The 17,605-nt window shown below is 43.0% G+C and overlaps 1 protein-coding gene across 2 annotated transcripts; it reads right to left on the reverse strand.

Annotated features, from left to right (window-relative positions):
• Positions 1–253: 253 nt before the first annotated feature.
• On the reverse strand, positions 254–17,449 carry col20a1 (collagen type XX alpha 1 chain). 2 transcript variants are annotated; one of them, XM_088360219.1, is made up of 42 exons: positions 17,237–17,449; positions 15,959–16,017; positions 15,054–15,158; positions 14,143–14,286; positions 13,335–13,502; positions 12,820–13,011; positions 12,050–12,211; positions 11,710–11,829; positions 11,469–11,633; positions 10,936–11,094; positions 10,349–10,521; positions 10,101–10,230; positions 9,823–9,968; positions 9,569–9,698; positions 9,129–9,268; positions 8,828–8,954; positions 8,612–8,751; positions 8,417–8,549; positions 7,527–7,672; positions 7,325–7,454; positions 7,133–7,249; positions 6,892–7,038; positions 6,511–6,567; positions 6,298–6,336; positions 6,061–6,199; positions 5,768–5,910; positions 5,260–5,369; positions 4,959–5,117; positions 4,772–4,849; positions 4,554–4,640; positions 4,419–4,472; positions 4,108–4,203; positions 3,540–3,593; positions 3,387–3,440; positions 3,265–3,318; positions 2,817–2,888; positions 2,688–2,723; positions 2,431–2,497; positions 1,564–1,752; positions 1,399–1,476; positions 1,053–1,214; positions 254–850 (listed from the first exon to the last, which is right to left on the reverse strand). In XM_088360219.1, exons 2-42 carry the CDS (start codon positions 16,011–16,013, stop codon positions 822–824), a joined length of 4,686 nt encoding a protein of 1,561 aa, XP_088216345.1. In that variant the 5' UTR covers positions 16,014–16,017; positions 17,237–17,449; the 3' UTR covers positions 254–821. The 2 variants fall into 2 exon arrangements, with proteins under 2 accessions (XP_088216345.1, XP_088216336.1); XM_088360210.1 differs by having other exon boundaries at positions 15,959–16,076.
• Between the last annotated feature and the right edge of the window lie 156 nt (positions 17,450–17,605).

Consider the following 17,605-nt stretch of genomic DNA (forward strand, 5'->3'; position numbering starts at 1 on the left):
ATCATTACATGCACCAAAAAGGCACAATTTTCAAAATTTTGTTAGCTATATAGACTTATAATTAGTTGCGGTCAAAACAGCGAAAACCCTATCACCAACGTCAATAATCCCTATTATTTGGAAATACGTATTTGCGCTTCCAACCAAAAGCGTTTGGCGTGCAATATTTTATGTATAACGATTTTTTTTTAACTGTTCAAATGTCGCACGCACGCACTCTAAACCAAAGAGAATGAAATGACAATGCAGACAATGGCTGATTTAAAGTTTAATATCAGCAAAAAACTTACCCAAAAAAACACAAATAACACAAATAACTGTATACACTCAATATAATTAACAATATACATATCATACACAAAATTCTCACAGTCATCTGTGCCATGGATCATAATATAAACCTTACACCATGGATTATGCAGTAACATTGTTTTTGAGGCAGTTCAGGTTAGAATGGAAACGAAATGTAAGACATATGGGCTAAACTACAAGACAGTGCATAACTAATAAAATAATTAAAAATTGTATCAGTGCGAAATTGGCTTATAAAACAGCACCTAAGGGTTCCAAGCAGAAAGATCTTGGTGAAGTGGTTGCTGAAGACTCGAATCCTTATCAAAACAATAACACTCGTGCTTGCTGGTTCCTTAGACCAGTGTGACATCACAGGCAAGTGCTCCTCTTCCTTCTTCTTTTTGGCTTTCTCCTATGACTGATGCTCAGGAGCGCAATACTGGCATGCACTGAACTCCAGAAGCATTGTCAATGTAAACAGGTGTACTGTTGTGACGTCATCACCACTTGATATTTCAAACTTTCACTCAAGGCTGGTAGCCGAAATAATTGTCTTCTGGAAAGGAACACACACAGACGCAGACACAATGTCACCACGACTCACAAGTGAAATTTGGTGTAAACTACACAGACATAAAGGGAAAAAAAAAAAGTAGTAATAAATGTAAGCCATCTCAGCCTTGCCTCGAAAGAGGATAACTGGTGTAGAAGACAGATATGGAGGTTGCAACTGCTGTTGCTGGAGTATAAATGCTAACCCGTTTGCTGAGAAAATCTGTGGCAGCCTCCACTGCTGTCACACGCTCCGGAAGGTCCGATCTCGCCCGGCTGACCAGGAGCGCCGGGAATCCCCGAAGGTCCCGACTTTCCATTTTCTCCTTTGGGCCCTGGCGTGCCAATCTTGGACTCGCCGACGGGACCTGTGGATGGAACACACTTCTTGCTTTTGGATCATAGCTTGTAATATTTATACTGTATTTAAAGTTCAAACTATTATTATTGGCAATTTGAAACGTTTTTAGGGTGGCATGAATTGCTCGCTTAGTCTTTATCCCCCAACGAATGAGACAATATTTATTTTGTTTGAATAATTGTAAGATGTACCTGCATGGCCTCTGACCCCTGGGGGTCCTTGAACATTAGTCCCGGCATCACCTTTTCCTCCTGGCAACCCTGATCTTCCTGTAGAGAAGACAATTGATCAGGCAAATACATACATATACTCTGAATAACTCAAGAATAAGAAGTTAATATCTTTGTGAGAATGACCTTGTTCTCCAGGATACCCAGGCTTGCCAGGTCTCCCTTGAGGTCCAATATTCCCCTGGTTACCCCTGGGGCCTGGTGGGCCCCTGGCACCCGGTATCCCCGGCTCCCCTGGAGGCCCCTCGGGCTCCTCTGCGGGAACCGGCTTCCGACTCATGTCATCGATGAACAAATCCAACTTCCTCACCTCCTCTGACAAATATACACAAATTCAAATCAGCAAGCCATGCTTGTGTTGGATGTGAGAAAAAGGCATCTCAAGAAATATTATCCCATAACTCTGTCAAACACAATCAGGTTATGGGTTGAAAAATCAAAAACATCATCAAAATTAACAGGAGGAGAACAATAATGCAATTTTCCCCCTAATGAAGAACCGTTACCCGGTGCCCTTTATAACATGTCAGTGACAGGCTTTTTATCAAAACACTCCCAAAATCAAAACTAAAACCATACTTTACAAATTCCTTGAAAGTCTTGCTGAAAGTAAATTGCTTTGAGAGTGGTCCGGCCTCATGAGAATGATTCATTGCTAACCCTGCTCCCTTCATTGCAGGGCCAATGAGTAAAGCTTTCATTACCATGACAACTGCAGTGGAGCTACTATGTAGTTGCGACAAGGTAAGCGGAAGCCCAGAGTGTAAAGAAAAAAGTGCGTGCCCATAAAAGGAATTCTATTTTCCCTCATGGAGGAGGCACTTTATCACCAAGCTGGTAATTCACACTTCTGTGTGTGGATCTATGCATGTGTACTCAACACAAATAACCCGCAGGGTAAATTGAACACGGTTTTGTGCAAATTCAGAGCCTCTTTTTTTTTTTTCTTTTTGAAAAATGGTGGGATTTGATAATTCAAATTGAGGTTCATACTGTGAACAAGCTGTTCACACGCCTCTGTGACAAGCTGGAAGATCATGGCCATGGACTGAGGTTCGCCCTGTAAAACATGTTAAAAACAGTATTACATGACTTTTACTTACAAACGTACATCTCTCTGAACTTTATAAAAGGCAACAAATGTTTCCTGTTTCCAATTATTCGAGACACTCTCTCCGTTGTAGGGGCTCACTGTATTACACAAGCAAATATTTCCTAATCAAAATCATCAGAGGGCTATTGAAACTCACCTTCTGTCCTTGTTCCCCTTTACTCCCTGGAAGACCCTGGAAGCCCCCCCCCAAAAAAATATATGAATGAATATAAATGAACCCAATGACAGCTTTGACAGCTTTTGCTATGTGTTCCATTGGTCCTACCGTAGCGCCGTTAGGTCCAGTGTAGCCTCTCTCTCCACTGGGTCCCGGGTGTCCTGGCATGCCCTGGAAACCCTGTACAATAATGCAACATTACTACAATGAAATCTAAACATTGGACATAAAAAAATCTCATAATATAAAGAAAGGCATTAAGGATGCAAGGAAAAATAAGTCAGAAATCTATCAAGGTTGCAGAAGCCTATCCCAACTAACTAGGGGCAAAAGGGCAACTACACTCTGGATAGTTTCAGATTTGGATTTTGCTCTATTTGAGGCAAAACAAACACTCACCTATAGTAAAAAAAAAAAAAAAAAAAGCCACAAAGGTAAGAGAAGATCAATCAGAAAACACCGATAAAGATTGTTGACCCTAATTCTATGCCAAGGTAATGATATGCACACATAATGTATCCACACATCCTCTTAACAATATAAGACTCCATCTTACCTTTGATCCAGTAGGGCCAGGGGGGCCCATGTTGCCTTCAGCACCTCGGATGCCCTGTTAGACAGCAAGATGAGGACATGCAGGAACCCAATATTTACTATTTTTTTGTACCGTCATCTCACCATGGGGCCTGGAGGGCCTATTTCCCCTTTGGGGCCTTGAGGGCCTGGTACACCCTACAGAAAAAAAACCCACAGAGACCAAGCCATGAGTGCAAAAGGATGGTTTGGTGCTTCTTGACACTAACATCTATAAAGACAGCTGTGCAATGTCACCTGTAGTCCAACTCTTCCAAGATTTCCTTTTTCTCCTCTTTTTCCAGGTGGACCCTAAGAGGAAGAATATGGTCGATGGTTTTCTTTCAGCCAAACGCGTAATCATATTTCTTCTATAACTCCAAAATAAAAACAAAAGACGCCTTTCTCACATGTAAAAACATCATGTTTGACTTAGTTGCATTTGAAATATATTAAGAGGGAGTACAACAGAAATGGGAACCAATTTTAACACTAATAATACTAACTTTAACATCTAAATATTTAAACATTGTGTCTCAATGGCGATATGAGAGGATGGAGAAGGTTGTGATTCACACAAAATAATGTTCTGTCACCCATTCTATGTCCTTTACGTCCTGCCTACACCTACTTAACAACATTTACTGTTTCACGAAAAAAAGGAATATCATATTGGCTTTTAAAACTCCGGCCAAATATTATTATTTTAAAAATATTGCGTGATATAATCCTCTGGCCAATTCATTAGTTAGGCTCTTGTTTGTCTCTTCAGACCACTGTACCAGGTAACTATGGTATGGTACCTATGGCAAGAAAGGTTACTCACTACTTTGCCTTGCACAGCCATTCCTTGAGGCCCTGTGCTGCCCACCGCTCCAAGAGCTCCCTCGAGTCCAGGTTTTCCAGGAGGACCCATCTCACCCTGCAACACATTTTGTGTTTCAAGGAATGATTCAGATATCACATTATGCATATGAATCCTTATGTCTCTGTAAATAGTCGCATTTCATTGGTATATGTAGCTACCAATATGAATTCGTGGGACATAAATCCCGGAATTATTTGAGGAATTTATCGGCGGGGTAATTCTGGGATGTTTCCATTTGTTTTCAATGAAAAGTGCCTCACTACATTTACCTTGTGTCCTTGTTCACCCTTAGCACCTTTATCACCACGAGGACCAGGCTTGCCCTGGGAGCAAAAAAATAATAATACAATGACTTGGCTACCTTGTATTCTCTGCTTTTAATTGAATTTTTGGCAAAGACATACCATAGGACCAGAGGAACCGGGAGCTCCCGGGATGTCGGAGGAGCAGGTACATGAGAAGGGCTGAGGAGGACAACTATCCTCGTCTCTCTGTGGCAAACAGATATCAATAAGTCAACCAAACTTTGATGGTTGATTGAACTGGACTGCTTGGGGGTTTCAAGTACAGTCCACCTCAGCAATGAGTGTTATGTTGATGCAAACACAGAAAGATGACTGACCACTCCGGGCAGGTCACAGCAGGTGTCCTCCGTAGCCCACGTCGTATTACACACAATCTCAAATGACTGCAGTTGGAACTGGTGACAAGGAACACAGAGTAAATGTTGAACATGTGACAGATGTCCTTATTAATTCGAGGGAGTGGATTTGATTCATGTGTTGTGCCTGGATTGAAAGTCAAAGTACCGCAGCGGAGCCACTTTGGGGTCCTCTGGTCCTCGTCAACTTCCCCAGCATCTCAAAACCGTCCGTAGGCAGGTTGCCGAGAGGGCGGGCGGGCCTTTCACCCACGTGCTGGCAATCCACAGACAGGGAGACGCCTACTTGGCTGACAGACAGGTGCACCTGCCGATCACAGAAGAAGAAATCCAATACATTTCTAAAAAATCAAATCAACTCAACATTGCGTTACAATGAACGACCTTTCACCCACTCATTTTGAGAAACTGCAGTGAACAAATACAAACGTATAGTCGTATTTGCTCACCTTATGAAAACTACCGTAGAACAGCCTGTGGACCTGCGGCTGGTCAAAGGTCAACTCTTGCACTTCACCTCTGTAATCCAGACTTAAGTACACAAGCTGTTTGCTCAAAGCTAGTTTGAAAGGGCAAAAAGAGAAGATATCAGGGCATAGTTGGACTATCAATATTTCATAAATTCAATACATATTCTTTCAAACTTGGTATGTGTGCATTCAAAAAACCTCAGTTATTTGTCATTCCAATGCTGTAATGACCTTCCATCCACGTTCAAAGGCACAACAATGTCTCAGGATGCTACTCCTCTGAAACCTATTGAACCTAAATAATTGTCATTGCTAATGATTGTATGTGTTCTATTTTGTCAAAGAGACATTAACATTCTCATTAAAACAACAAAGCCAGAGGTCTATCAAGACATTTTGCCGAGTAATGCCGACGACAGAGTTCCTCGAGGAATCTTGTGCGATAGACGAATGACTACAAATGGGAGCGAGAAGATGAAGAACTCACGGTCCAGTACCACACCCATCTTGGGCTGGTAGTCATTATCTGTGAGCTGCCAGAGGGTAAAGGGCTCTTTGGGCGTTTCCTGTAGCAGGCGGAAGGCGATGCTGATGGTGTGCTCGGGAGAGAAGCCTACGGGGTGGATGAACCTAGAGGGAAAGAGCCACTGAATGAAAAGGAAGCGTCAAAACTATCAAAGTCACATAAAGCTACTTCTTAGCTAACAGAGAATTTCAACCAAATGAGGCTCTACTACATTAGTGACAGCAGATATACAGAAGAGGAAGATGGTGGCTCACTTGGTGCTTTGTGTCAGCTGGATGTCTCTGTACAAAGTGTAGGCGGGAAGTGTGTTGAAGACAAAAGGCTCTGCGGCGACTCCATCCACAGACGAGTGGGCTTTTGGAGTGAGGCCAAATGCTTCCATCATGTCAAAGCCTGGACATGCACACGTCGTATAGCAAAATGTGGGACTTTGTGAAAATGTTGACATTCTTTTCAAAGAGTGGTTTGTTACTATGGGAGTGATGTCTTACCTTTAACAATGCTGTTTCTGATGGTGACTTCGGGACAAACTATGACAAAGGAGGGCGATTTACTTTCCTTCACAGTATTAATGCGTATCTTATGTTGGTATTAATGCATATCTTAATATATTTGCAGCCGTTGATCAATGTGTACTTATTTTATGGACGTAGATTAAACCATCAATAATTATTCATGTAAACAAGTTGACAGCATATGCTCACCTTCATTATGAACTGGGTATAGCCGAGGATTGACAGGAATTTTAGCTGGGGCCTGAGCTGTGAAAAAAAAATGCAGTAATGTTCAATCATCAACTACGACTATTCAACACATTTTTCTTCCTTATAATGCCTTGATATACTGGAAACTCAAAAGGGTACATACTACCGAAAGCCATGCATTACTAAACATGAGAACGTTTGAGGATATTGTGTGAGACAATCTCACTTATAATTTATGGCACTGCAGTAAAACCTGTAAGACTTCCATGTTTTCAACTAAAATGTATGCCTGTGCTACTACAGGTTCTTATGAAAAGGCCAAAAAAAGTGTGTCAGTATCATGAAGCTCTACGGTGGGTGTTAAGTGCGATCACCTCAGACCTGTTGGATGCAGAATGGAGACGGCAGCACCCTCTACTGGTCCCAGAATTGAGTGCACACTGATGCGGTACAGCGTCTCCGCTTGTAGTCCGGTGAAACACTGAGTGCTGGTGAAGTCGTCCACTCTTTCCTCCATAGACACTTTGTCTGTACTCAGGAGGCATGTCAGAAAATTGGGTTCACTACACTTATGAAGACTTTGAAGCAAAATACCAAACAAAACAATTCCATCTAAAATCACCTTTGACGGATTGAATAACAATCCGATATCCGTCCACAATTGACAGCGGTCTCCAAGAAACACAGATACTGGAGTGGTCTGAGCGCACAACGCTCACACTGCTTACTCGTAGACTGGCTGCAGCAAAGGAGTGTAATTTTGACTAGATGTACAAATATCCTGCCTATAAACATTATTGTGTGTTTGACCTACTGGTTTTGCCTTGAGCCGAACCACCGCCTCCTTCTTTGTTGTGGTATTCAGCTGTGACCAGGATGCTGTATCGTGTATCTGGCTCTAACGAGTCCAGCACCACGCGCTTTTCACCACCCGGGACCAACACCTGTACACAACAACGTGCCTCTCAGGTCCACTGTGCAATTAAAGAAAGCGCTGATGCCAAGGTGGCGCTTACAGAGCTGTCCTGGTTCTCAGCTCCCGTCAGTGCACTGTAAGAGACACGATACTGCAAGACATGAGCATTGGGGGGAACCCAGCTGACCAACATGCTGACCGGCGTCTCCTCGGAGACGGACACGCTGGACGGACCCCCACCAGCCACTTTGGGGGAGAGACAGCAAGCAAAGAAGCAATGATATTCAAAGAGCAGGTTCTCTTTCATTGCTACTTATTTAAAAAAAAAAAAAAGAGAGAGAGAACCTCTTGAGCCGATTTAGAGCATTTTGACTCATCTTTCCAGGCTCACAGAATATTCTTTTGTATGACTATGTAAAGATAGATATGACCAAATGAAGCCTAAACTTTCTTCATTCATCACTGAAAGAGTGTTTACAATGAATCACCAGTCTTTCAAAATGTATATAATTTAAATCATCTTTTGTTGCTCTTGTGACGCTCTTTGAAGTAGATTTAACGCGATAAATAATTTGATAAATCGCAAGTTGCTTATAACAGCATTTCCGCCCTTTGCTTGCAATACTTAGTGTTTTTTTTTTTTTTTTAAACTTTCATAACTTAATAATCAAGCGTTAACCAAGACTTTTCTGAGTGGATTCCGTTTAAAAAACATAGTTGAAGGCAACTGGCCACTCTTCGTAAGGATTCCCATTGACGGCATTTCACGTGAGCGACACTCGGTGTTAAAGACCAATGAGATGCCGCAAACAAGGCAAAAATTTGTAATGCAGTGGAAAACGCACTGACCATGCAGAAAATATCAAACCTTTAGAGAAGAAGTGTCTGTGAGTGACCTGCTCTGCACTTTTGTGCTACTATTAAAAAACAGGCTCGAGATGAAGGAAAATGTGTTTGGTGTGTAACATTTAGCAACTGTGAGTGACTCACGTGTGCTATAGCGTATAGCCACAGCTTCACTTTGAGCTCCATCTCCATACAGTGCAGACAAAGAGATCTGGTATTCTTTGTCATCCTCCACCCCTTCCAGGATGACCCCTTCACTCTCGCCACTCACCTTCAGCTTTACGACAAACACATAACTTACTTTACAGTAGTCCGATCAATCTGTACAGAACGCCCTACCTGTCTCAAGTCGCCTCCACTTAGGGAGATCCACTTGATGAGGTAAGATATGACATCATCAGCAGCAGCCTCCCAACGTACGGTGATGTCACTACCGGAAAAATTGGTCACCCTCAAGTCTGAAGGAGCGGGTACTTTCACTGTGAGGGAGAAAAATAGAAGTTACTTTCTATATGGATTGACTTGCACGGTAGGGGAGAGGTATAAGTGTCTTACATGTGGTGATGTTACTTGTGAGGGCTGCAGACAGGCCTTGTGGGTAGCGAGACTGGACCGACACCAGATAACTGGACAGAGAGGAAAGGCTCTGTACCAGCACAGAGCTCTGCCCGGTAACCTCCACCTGGGAAAATAAAATCGTAACTACGGTGCAAAATTGGCTTGTTATCAGATATCTGCCAGTGCAGCATAAAGACACAAATCGGGACACTCCATCCATGCAAACTAGGTGTCACTGTTTATTAAAACTACAGCAAAAAGATAAAGAATAAGAAAATAATAATTGTAAGGATTTTACCTGCTTGACTTCACTGCCATGGTTAGTGCTGTAAGTGATTCTATGCCCGGGGACATCCACAGCTCCAGGTACCCAGCTTACTCTCAGCATACTGTGGGTCACCACAGGAAAGCTCACACTCGCGGGCGGCGGGAGGGGAACTAAACAGGACAGGATGGAGAGAGAAGATGATGCAAACAAAAATGATGCTTTTGGTTTCATCAGTTCCACCAAACCTCCTCGCAATCAGCCAACGTACCTGTATTCAGTTTCAATGCACTCGAGTTTTGTTGAAGAGATTTTACAGTCAGAAGAGTGAAAGCATGAAAGAGCACAGAGTAGAAAACTTTGTAAGGCAGAGCGAGAATAGAAAAAGCAGTGGACAATGTGACAAAGAGACGACGGGGTAATACTGTAGAAGGAGTTAGAAAAAAAAAAAGGGGTATGCGAAGCAGCCTTACATGTGGTCGCAACAGCTGTGACTGGATCGCTGGAATCTTCATCGTAGAGAGCATAAAGAGTGACTGAATAGTCTGTTGCAGGATGCAATCCGGCCAGCTCCAACATTGTCCGTTCCGCACCAAACTTCTCCTACAGTCAAATTGAAATATTATTACAATTATAAAATACACAAAGAATTCATCCCCAGTGGTGTCAGTATTGTAGCCATTTACCTTGTAATGACATTTCAAAAACAGTGAGGTCCGGTTCTCACCTCCTTGGCATCATCAGGCTCTCCGTGGTTGAGTGCCGAATAAAGAATCAGGTACTCGGTGGCCCCCGGCGCTGCACCCCAGCTCACTCGCAGCGTGCTGTACGAGGAAGGCGTCACCTCCAGGTTGGTTGGCATAGAGAGTGGTACTAAGAGAGATAGAAAGGATTGGAGGTGAGGACAGAGAACCTGGATGTAGGTTAACACACAGTAACAAATCATACATTGATGGAGGTTAACTGTGTGTGGAAGCTTATTAAGGAGGGGGCCAAAAGTCTCACCTGTGGTGACAGTTCCCCTGAGTGCCAGGCCAACGCTTTGTTCATACACAGGAAAAATGGATACATGATACAGTGTCTGTGAAGAGAGGCCTTGAAGCAGCACAGATGACTGTGAGCCAGCCAACACCACCTTGGAGTCAGAGAGAAAAATTACTCTCTGTCAGAGACGCAATCGTAAAAATTGTTGCAGCACTGTAGACATTGGCATAAAGACAGAAGGAGTTCTCATCAAATGAAAGGTTTCTGACCTCCTGAGGATTTTGACTCTCAGCACTATGGTAGACCACCCTGAATTGCTGGACGGGCTTTGCAGGGTTGGTCCAGTGGAGCATCACTTCTCTGGAGCCCAGGTTGGAGAAGCGGAGGTCAGTGGGACTCGGGTAAGAGAGGGTCGGGTCTGATGTAGGTTCCGGTTCACTTTCTAGAAAAAGGGATGCGATGGTGTGTGTAGAAAAGGTCAAATCAAATAGACTGTAATCTGCATTTACAATCTGCATTAGCTGCATTGCACTGCATTGAGGGCTGTGTTTTTGCAGCGAGTGTATTCACGATAGTGATTAAATACGAGCATGTACGTTCAGACGTAAAAACTGGCGAATCTTGATTTTTGTTCAGGTGCGAGCCACTTCTAGTATTTTCCATTACATGCCCCACGCACAAACAAGACTGGAGTTGTAAATCAGTAGCGCTGAGGTCCTCAAGGGGGCAGAGGGAGGCAAACTACAAAATTGCTAAAGCTCGGTCTGGCCATGCCCCTTGTTCCGCATCGAGTGAAAGACTTGCGCTCGAAACAAAAATAGGGTTCATTGTGTTGGTGTTGTGAGTGCTACATTACTTTTTATAATTCCGCGATCTTCTATTCTCCCGCACAGGATGTGGACCAATCGGGCCACCAGTTTGCTGAGCAGATGGAAGTCGTTGACGTTGAAGACATTCGAATCCACCGGTTCTGAAGCCACTTGCCTCAACTCGGCTTCATCGGCATTCTTAACCCCTAAAGGCAGAATACAAACTCAAGTATATTTTTGGGCCTAAATCTGGAATAAGTTTGTGCAGCATCGTTTTTGTATGATACCAACTCATGGTTGAAACAGAAAGTTTCCCAATTATTGCATGAAAGCCAGTCGATCAGACCACACAGAAAGGTGGGATGTGAAAAGAAACACAAGCCACAGTAGAGTGAAAGAACCCATCAAATGTGTTGCTTTGATGACATGTTATACCTTGCTTTCAATTACAAGCCAAGAAAACTCCACGACCCGTTTCCCACAAAAATGTCAGCAATTCATGTAACGACTCCATCAAGCATACACGATATATGTTTCGCATCAATTCATAACACGCCAGCTTCTCTCATTAAAATCTCACCTACAGCGATGATCTCCACACCCGCATTCTTGAGTCGGTTTGCCGCCGCAATAGCGTCATCCTGCGATTTACCATCTGTCAAGAGCACAAGGAAGAAAGGTGTGTCCGACCTCGCGCCCGCTTCCACCCTCATGTTCTCTTCCATGACGTGGAGCAGCGCTTGACCTAGAGATGAACACGCCAATAAACACTTTTTGAAGAAATAGTAAACAGTATAAAAAGAATTCAAGCCAGATACTACCTGTGAAAGTGTTTCCTCCTTTATATCTGAAATTCCTTACTGCTTCAACCAGTTGTTCTTTGGTGGTGAAATTGTTCAGCTGCCACTCTGTTCGTGGGTCTCCACTGTATTGGCTGAGGCCTGGATGAGGAACACTTCATGTTGACAGAATGAACTTTTTCCCACATCATCCAAACAAACAAACCGAGATTGAATTTGAAACTGAACGCCGACGCTCGTCAAATGAAGCAAATTTTACACGCTTCAAACTGGCGAGCGATTAAATACACGCTGATAGATGATGAAAGCAAAAAGTATGTCATTACAACATTGCACCTAACCCACAGAAATCAAGCCTCACCAATCTGAATGTGGTTGGGCCCGATGCGGAAGGGTGTCATCAGTCCCTCCAAGAAGTCCCTGACCCGCCTGAAGTTGGTGCGTCCAATACTCCACGAGCCGTCCACCAAAAACACAATGTCTGCCGCAGCATCGGTGCCGCACTCGAAAGGTTTCCTCGGACCTTGAAAAAAGACAACAGTTTGACCTTGAGGTTCCTATTTTTCTGCTGCATTATAGTTTTAGACTTAAAAAAAAAAAGCCAGATGCACGTAGCATGTGTCGGCATGACGTGTACTTAAACATCCGTGTAAATGGATGTTTCCTTGAAAAGTGACGACAGGTGCCCTGCGGCCGAACAACGTGGCTTTTCATTATCTTTTCCTGTTGTGTAAACACTGTCATCACATTCTGCCCCTTTATTTTAAGAGCCATTATATCATGTCAGCCTTCTTTAAATTAATCTTAAGGACGTGACACTGGCTTCTTCTTCTTTTCGCCCACAAGAACGAGACGAGATTTTTGCAAATTTTCTAAGGTAAAATAATACCTGATATACATTTTCTGGTTTTAAAAATGTTTTCTTTTTATGAACTGCAAGAAAATGAATGATCAAATGCAAATGTGAACATAAGTGGAAGAGTAGCTTTTGTAATGACGGGAAATCTCGCGCCGTTCTAATCCTGCGAGATCTGATACTATCGGTTAGACAACAATGTTTGGGAAATGAGGAATCTTGCTTTGAATGTCAACCAAACTGATAGGTGTGGCTGTAGGAGGACCAGAGGTTACCTGTAACCGTTTGGGTTGGAAGTGGTGTCTTGTGTGCTTTCTCCTCTTTGCCCACTGCGGTTCCCTGCTCATCCTTGATTTCCACCCTGGCGCGCCCCCGCTCTTTTTCTTTCTTCCTCCTCTTCTTGTCTTTGCTGGACTTGTCCTGCGGCTCATCCATGGGTGCAAGAGAGGGTTCTACAGTGGGTGGCTCTGGCAAAGAGAAGGAAGGGAATGGTAACTGTGGTACGATGGTCATTCACCACAAAATATTGTGGTTTAAAAGAAAAAAAGTGGTTTGCGCTAGAGCCCCCATAGAAAGAAGCTAACTGGTCAACTTAAGTTTGGGACTACAGAAATATGTACTTCTGCACATTTCAGTGCAGGGTATGAAGTTTACTGTACTGAGATCACAAGCTACCGAAAAGACCAGTGAAACTTCTCTATTGAATCTTATCTGCATTTAGTTGAACCCCCATCATCAAATTCAAGGAATGGTATGCGTTGTGTTCTTCATATATACCAAAATAATTTACCTGCATTGATGGTGGAAACAGTTGTGGTTAGGGGGTCTGGATACAGAACGGTAGACAGAGCCAGCAGAGACTCCGTTCCATCATCCAGGTCTCCTGATCCAGAGCCACCAGGCAACAGCTTCCTCTTATGGCCATTACGGACCATCTCCTCCTCCCGGAGACTGTCCACTAGTTGAGACAATAGCCCTTTTTACAAGTCGGTTCCTTAAGGCTGGGAATGTAACTCCATTTTGTGAGTTATTACAGTGTCTGAATAAAAACACTTTTAAATTGAGCTAATAAAAACTGCGCCTTCAGTGGTTTGCTCTGTTGAGGTCTGAACGCAAGATCAAACAGTTGAGGGTGAAACATTCAAACGGGAAACCGTTGGCAGGCCTTGAGATAATCACAAAGCAAAGGAGGGAGTCAAAAGGTAGGGAGCAAAGAAGCTCCCAGACTTCCACCATTCATTCCAGCATGACAGCTAATGTTACGAATTTTCATGCTGAGGTGATGAGGCCTGCCTGGGCATGTGTGACTCGACACAGTAACCTACAACTAGTGGCGTGGTTCTCGAGCTGACATGCCATCCACATTGCTGGGTACAACATGAGCGGTGTCATCAAAATGTGTAAATACGATGTAATGAGCTGTAATGTATTGCTTACGGAGTAGTAGTCATTAAAGTAATCGCTGCTAACAATTTGAAGACTTTTTTGCTATGAATATAAAACAAGCAAATGAAAGACTGATTCGTTGACCTATTTGGAGCTTTTACCAGTCACCCAACCCTTGAAATATCTGCCAACCACCTTGGTGCATCTCTTACAGGTGAATCGGCGCTTTGCCAGAAGTTTCTCCATGGTCCCATTAAGTATGAGAACTTGGAGGGCATACTCCTGACTTGAGTCCAATCCTGCCACAGTTGCTCGCCCTCTTGTGGTGGTCAACATGAGCTCCGGCTGTGGCACGTCTGGGGGAAAAAAAACACATTATAATTTATATAATAAAAAGCAGAATTTGTGTCCACAGTAGGTCCAATAAAAGCATTGTCAAATTTGTTAGGTTTTAAATTGCTGCTTTATTTACTGGTGACACTCAGCAAGATGTAGAAATTGCCAGTGATGATTTTATTTTTAGAATAATTCATGTGATTTGAAAAATGACTTTGATTGACCATTTTAAAAAGAGGATGAAAAAAATGGTACTAGAAATATCTCCTTTGGTCAGACAGCAAGTTGTCACAGGATTTTTGGTTATGGCTGCAGGGATCAACTTGCATTCCTAACGTTAAATCAGGATAATCTGGTTGATGGCCAAAAGGAAGCGTGCCAAAGTCATAAACAGGGGAATATGTATAAATCAAATTAGATTGGGGGCGAGGGGGAGTTCCATCAGCCATTGTGAATGACACCACATAGGGCATCGCCTAAGCAATATTGCAACTTGACAAACATCACATAATTAATTGGGGATCCATGTTCTACTTTGTCTATGGTAATCTGCAGCTTGCCCCTGCAGCCCCCTCCACCCTACCTCCACCAGTGCTTGTGACTGACACTAGCTCCATCTGGCTTACATGAAAAGCAATTTTAAAATGTTCTTTACATTGAAGTAGGTATAGTGTCCAAACATCAAGTGTAATAAACTCATGTGTTACTTGTCAAGGCATACGTATCTTCCGCTTATCAGCGTTGGACATTTCCCTACATAACATTGCCCATTGTAAATGAGGCTCACCTGAGATGGGTCTTACTCGGACCTTGTAGCCTTGAACGGGACTGTCACTCTCTTTCCATTTCATCTGCAATCTGTCTTCGGACAGGACCGTCAGTTTAAGACGACCTTGGCAAAGATATAAGGAAGACCACAACAAGATATTAGTTGAGCACTTTGCCCAGAGTTTAACATGTGTGATGACAGAAATAAACCAGCGGAACTTTCAGGAACTTTCTCCACGTCTCCTGTTGTTCCCATGTCACTTCCTTCCCCAAAATGATCTTTTGTTGCTTCATTTGCATGATTTCCACCAGGGGGTTTCCCAACAAGCAGCATCTTTCATATTTCTGCCTTCCCACCCTCCGTCCAACCCCCGCTGCAGCTGCCGCGTTCTCTGTCAAAGCACGTCCTGTCCTCCCATCCCGCGAAGAGACAGGAAGGGATGCTAAGGCGGGCCATGAGGGTCAGAGGTTATGTCAGGGTACCGTCACAGAGTGACAGTGTGTCACTGTTTTGTACGTAACGTGGTTGAGTTATAGATAGAGCATGAGGGTAAAGGGTGGTGGAGACAAAGAAGAGGGAGAAGATTGAACATGAACGGAACGGTGTTCTTAGTGCTTCTATGGATACCATGACCCACCAGCGCTGAAAACATCCCTTTTGCTTGCCTGTGTGGTTTGGGTCAAGGATCTCTGAAGGGTTCAAATTGGGTCTAAAGTGTGTAGCTAGATGAGCACTCGGTCACACAGCTCAGCAAACAACAATAGCCTTTCAAAAGAGGCAGGCAATACTTGGCAAGGGCCATAAAACAAAAACTTTGATAGTTTGCTTGTGAATGGGAGAAAACAAACTCACTGATTATAAATTGTAATATGAATCACTGTTGTTTATAAATTTAGCATGACGCGGTGATGCCGATGGTCTACCTTGGCCATGGACTTTTGATGACAGTATCAGGATGACAAACAGCAAATGCAACATGATCCTGTGAAATGACAATGAGGATGTTGAGAAGAGTGTCTGGTTGGTGAAGGGACGCAAGACCTAAAAACACACAAAGCAATTGTAACATAGTTTGTTTTTCACTTGTACAATGGACAAGCCGTTCAAATGACAAAATGTTCAAGTGTACGTGTATATGAAACAAATTTGTGGCAATAACAGTCATCCTCTTTCCCGTGGGAAAAGTTTTATGACGACAGGTGCTCAGATGCTAGTGCTCCATTAGACTCTCGGACTTCATAAAGGTAATGACAAACACACACAGGTCTGTAATATTAAGACTCACACTGCTCTTTAAAAGAGCTCATAAAAGTAACAAGATTGTCTGTGAGGGTGCTTATTTTCGAAGTGTAATGTAAATGGTAAGTCTAAGTTGGGATAGGCTCTGGCTCACTTGCGTTCCCCATATGTTTAATGGATAGATGGATGGATGGCCATAACAGTAAACAGCAGATTTTTAGCCTGATAATCCACAGCGGGATAAAGCAGATCTGATGCTCTTCATTTTCTCATGCCTCACATGTGTCTGTGCTTGCCTGACTGTTGCTGTGAACTACACTCGCTGTGTGTACCTGTCTGACTAAGTGTCTGCCGACCTGTCAGACACACAAAAAGTAGCATCGTTATGTAATGCTGGTGACTCCATTTTGAACCCCTTTTTATGGTTTCTGGAAGTGTAAAGCAATAACAATGACATTAACAGTAGCTTGGTTCTCAAATTATGCCCTCAAATGAGGTTAAGTATTACAGAACAGTAAAGGAACCCACGATCTGTTCTAAAAACAGCTTATCACTGGGCGGGACATTGTGATTTTCTAGGAAAGATGTAGAAGTGATCATTTACTAATGTTAACACTGTCAGAGAGTAAAAAAAAATATCTGCATAATAATACTTCCCAATAATTCTGATAAATTGTTTACATTATTACTATATTTACGTAAATGAAAATCACTAATTTGTAAAAATAACAATATATATATTAAGCATATTAGTTGTAAAATACTTCACACAAAGATAGCGTTTTAATTTCGGCTAGCAAAGACTCGAACGCACCTGCTCCGTAACGAAGAAGGATAAAAACAATATCAGAAAAAGTTGAGAAGATAAACTTTTTCACCATTACGAGTCAAAAAAGAACCCTAAACAACAACGAAGGGGTTTTGCCGTGTGGAGAGGCGGGAGGAGCAAGGTGAGCACTTACCTGCCTGGTGACAGTGGTGCCTCGGGTCAAGGCTAATCAGTCGTCCACATTTTACAGCATATTGTGTCCGAATGTCTGATGTTAATGACAGCGAACTACAAAGTCTTGCAAGCACTGTAATTATGCACCTAACTCTCCGGTACCGGCTTGTGCTTGTATGCGTATGGAGTAACGTAACGTGATTCCAAAACTCAGCCAGGCACCGTGGCCTCTCCTTCATGGGCGTGGCATCATAGACATCACATGGACTTAAGATACCGTTTTGAGTGGTTTGTCTATGTTGCACCGATACGCCGGCGCGTCCGCCATATTGGATGTGCAAGTAAAAACCCGCATCTTAATATAACTCCGTGGATTGAAATTCATAAA

The sequence above is a fragment of the Syngnathus floridae genome, chromosome 2 (assembly GCF_059516105.1).
Source record: "Syngnathus floridae isolate MCC-2025c chromosome 2, RoL_Sflo_1.0, whole genome shotgun sequence".
Lineage (NCBI taxonomy): Eukaryota > Metazoa > Chordata > Actinopteri > Syngnathiformes > Syngnathidae > Syngnathus > Syngnathus floridae.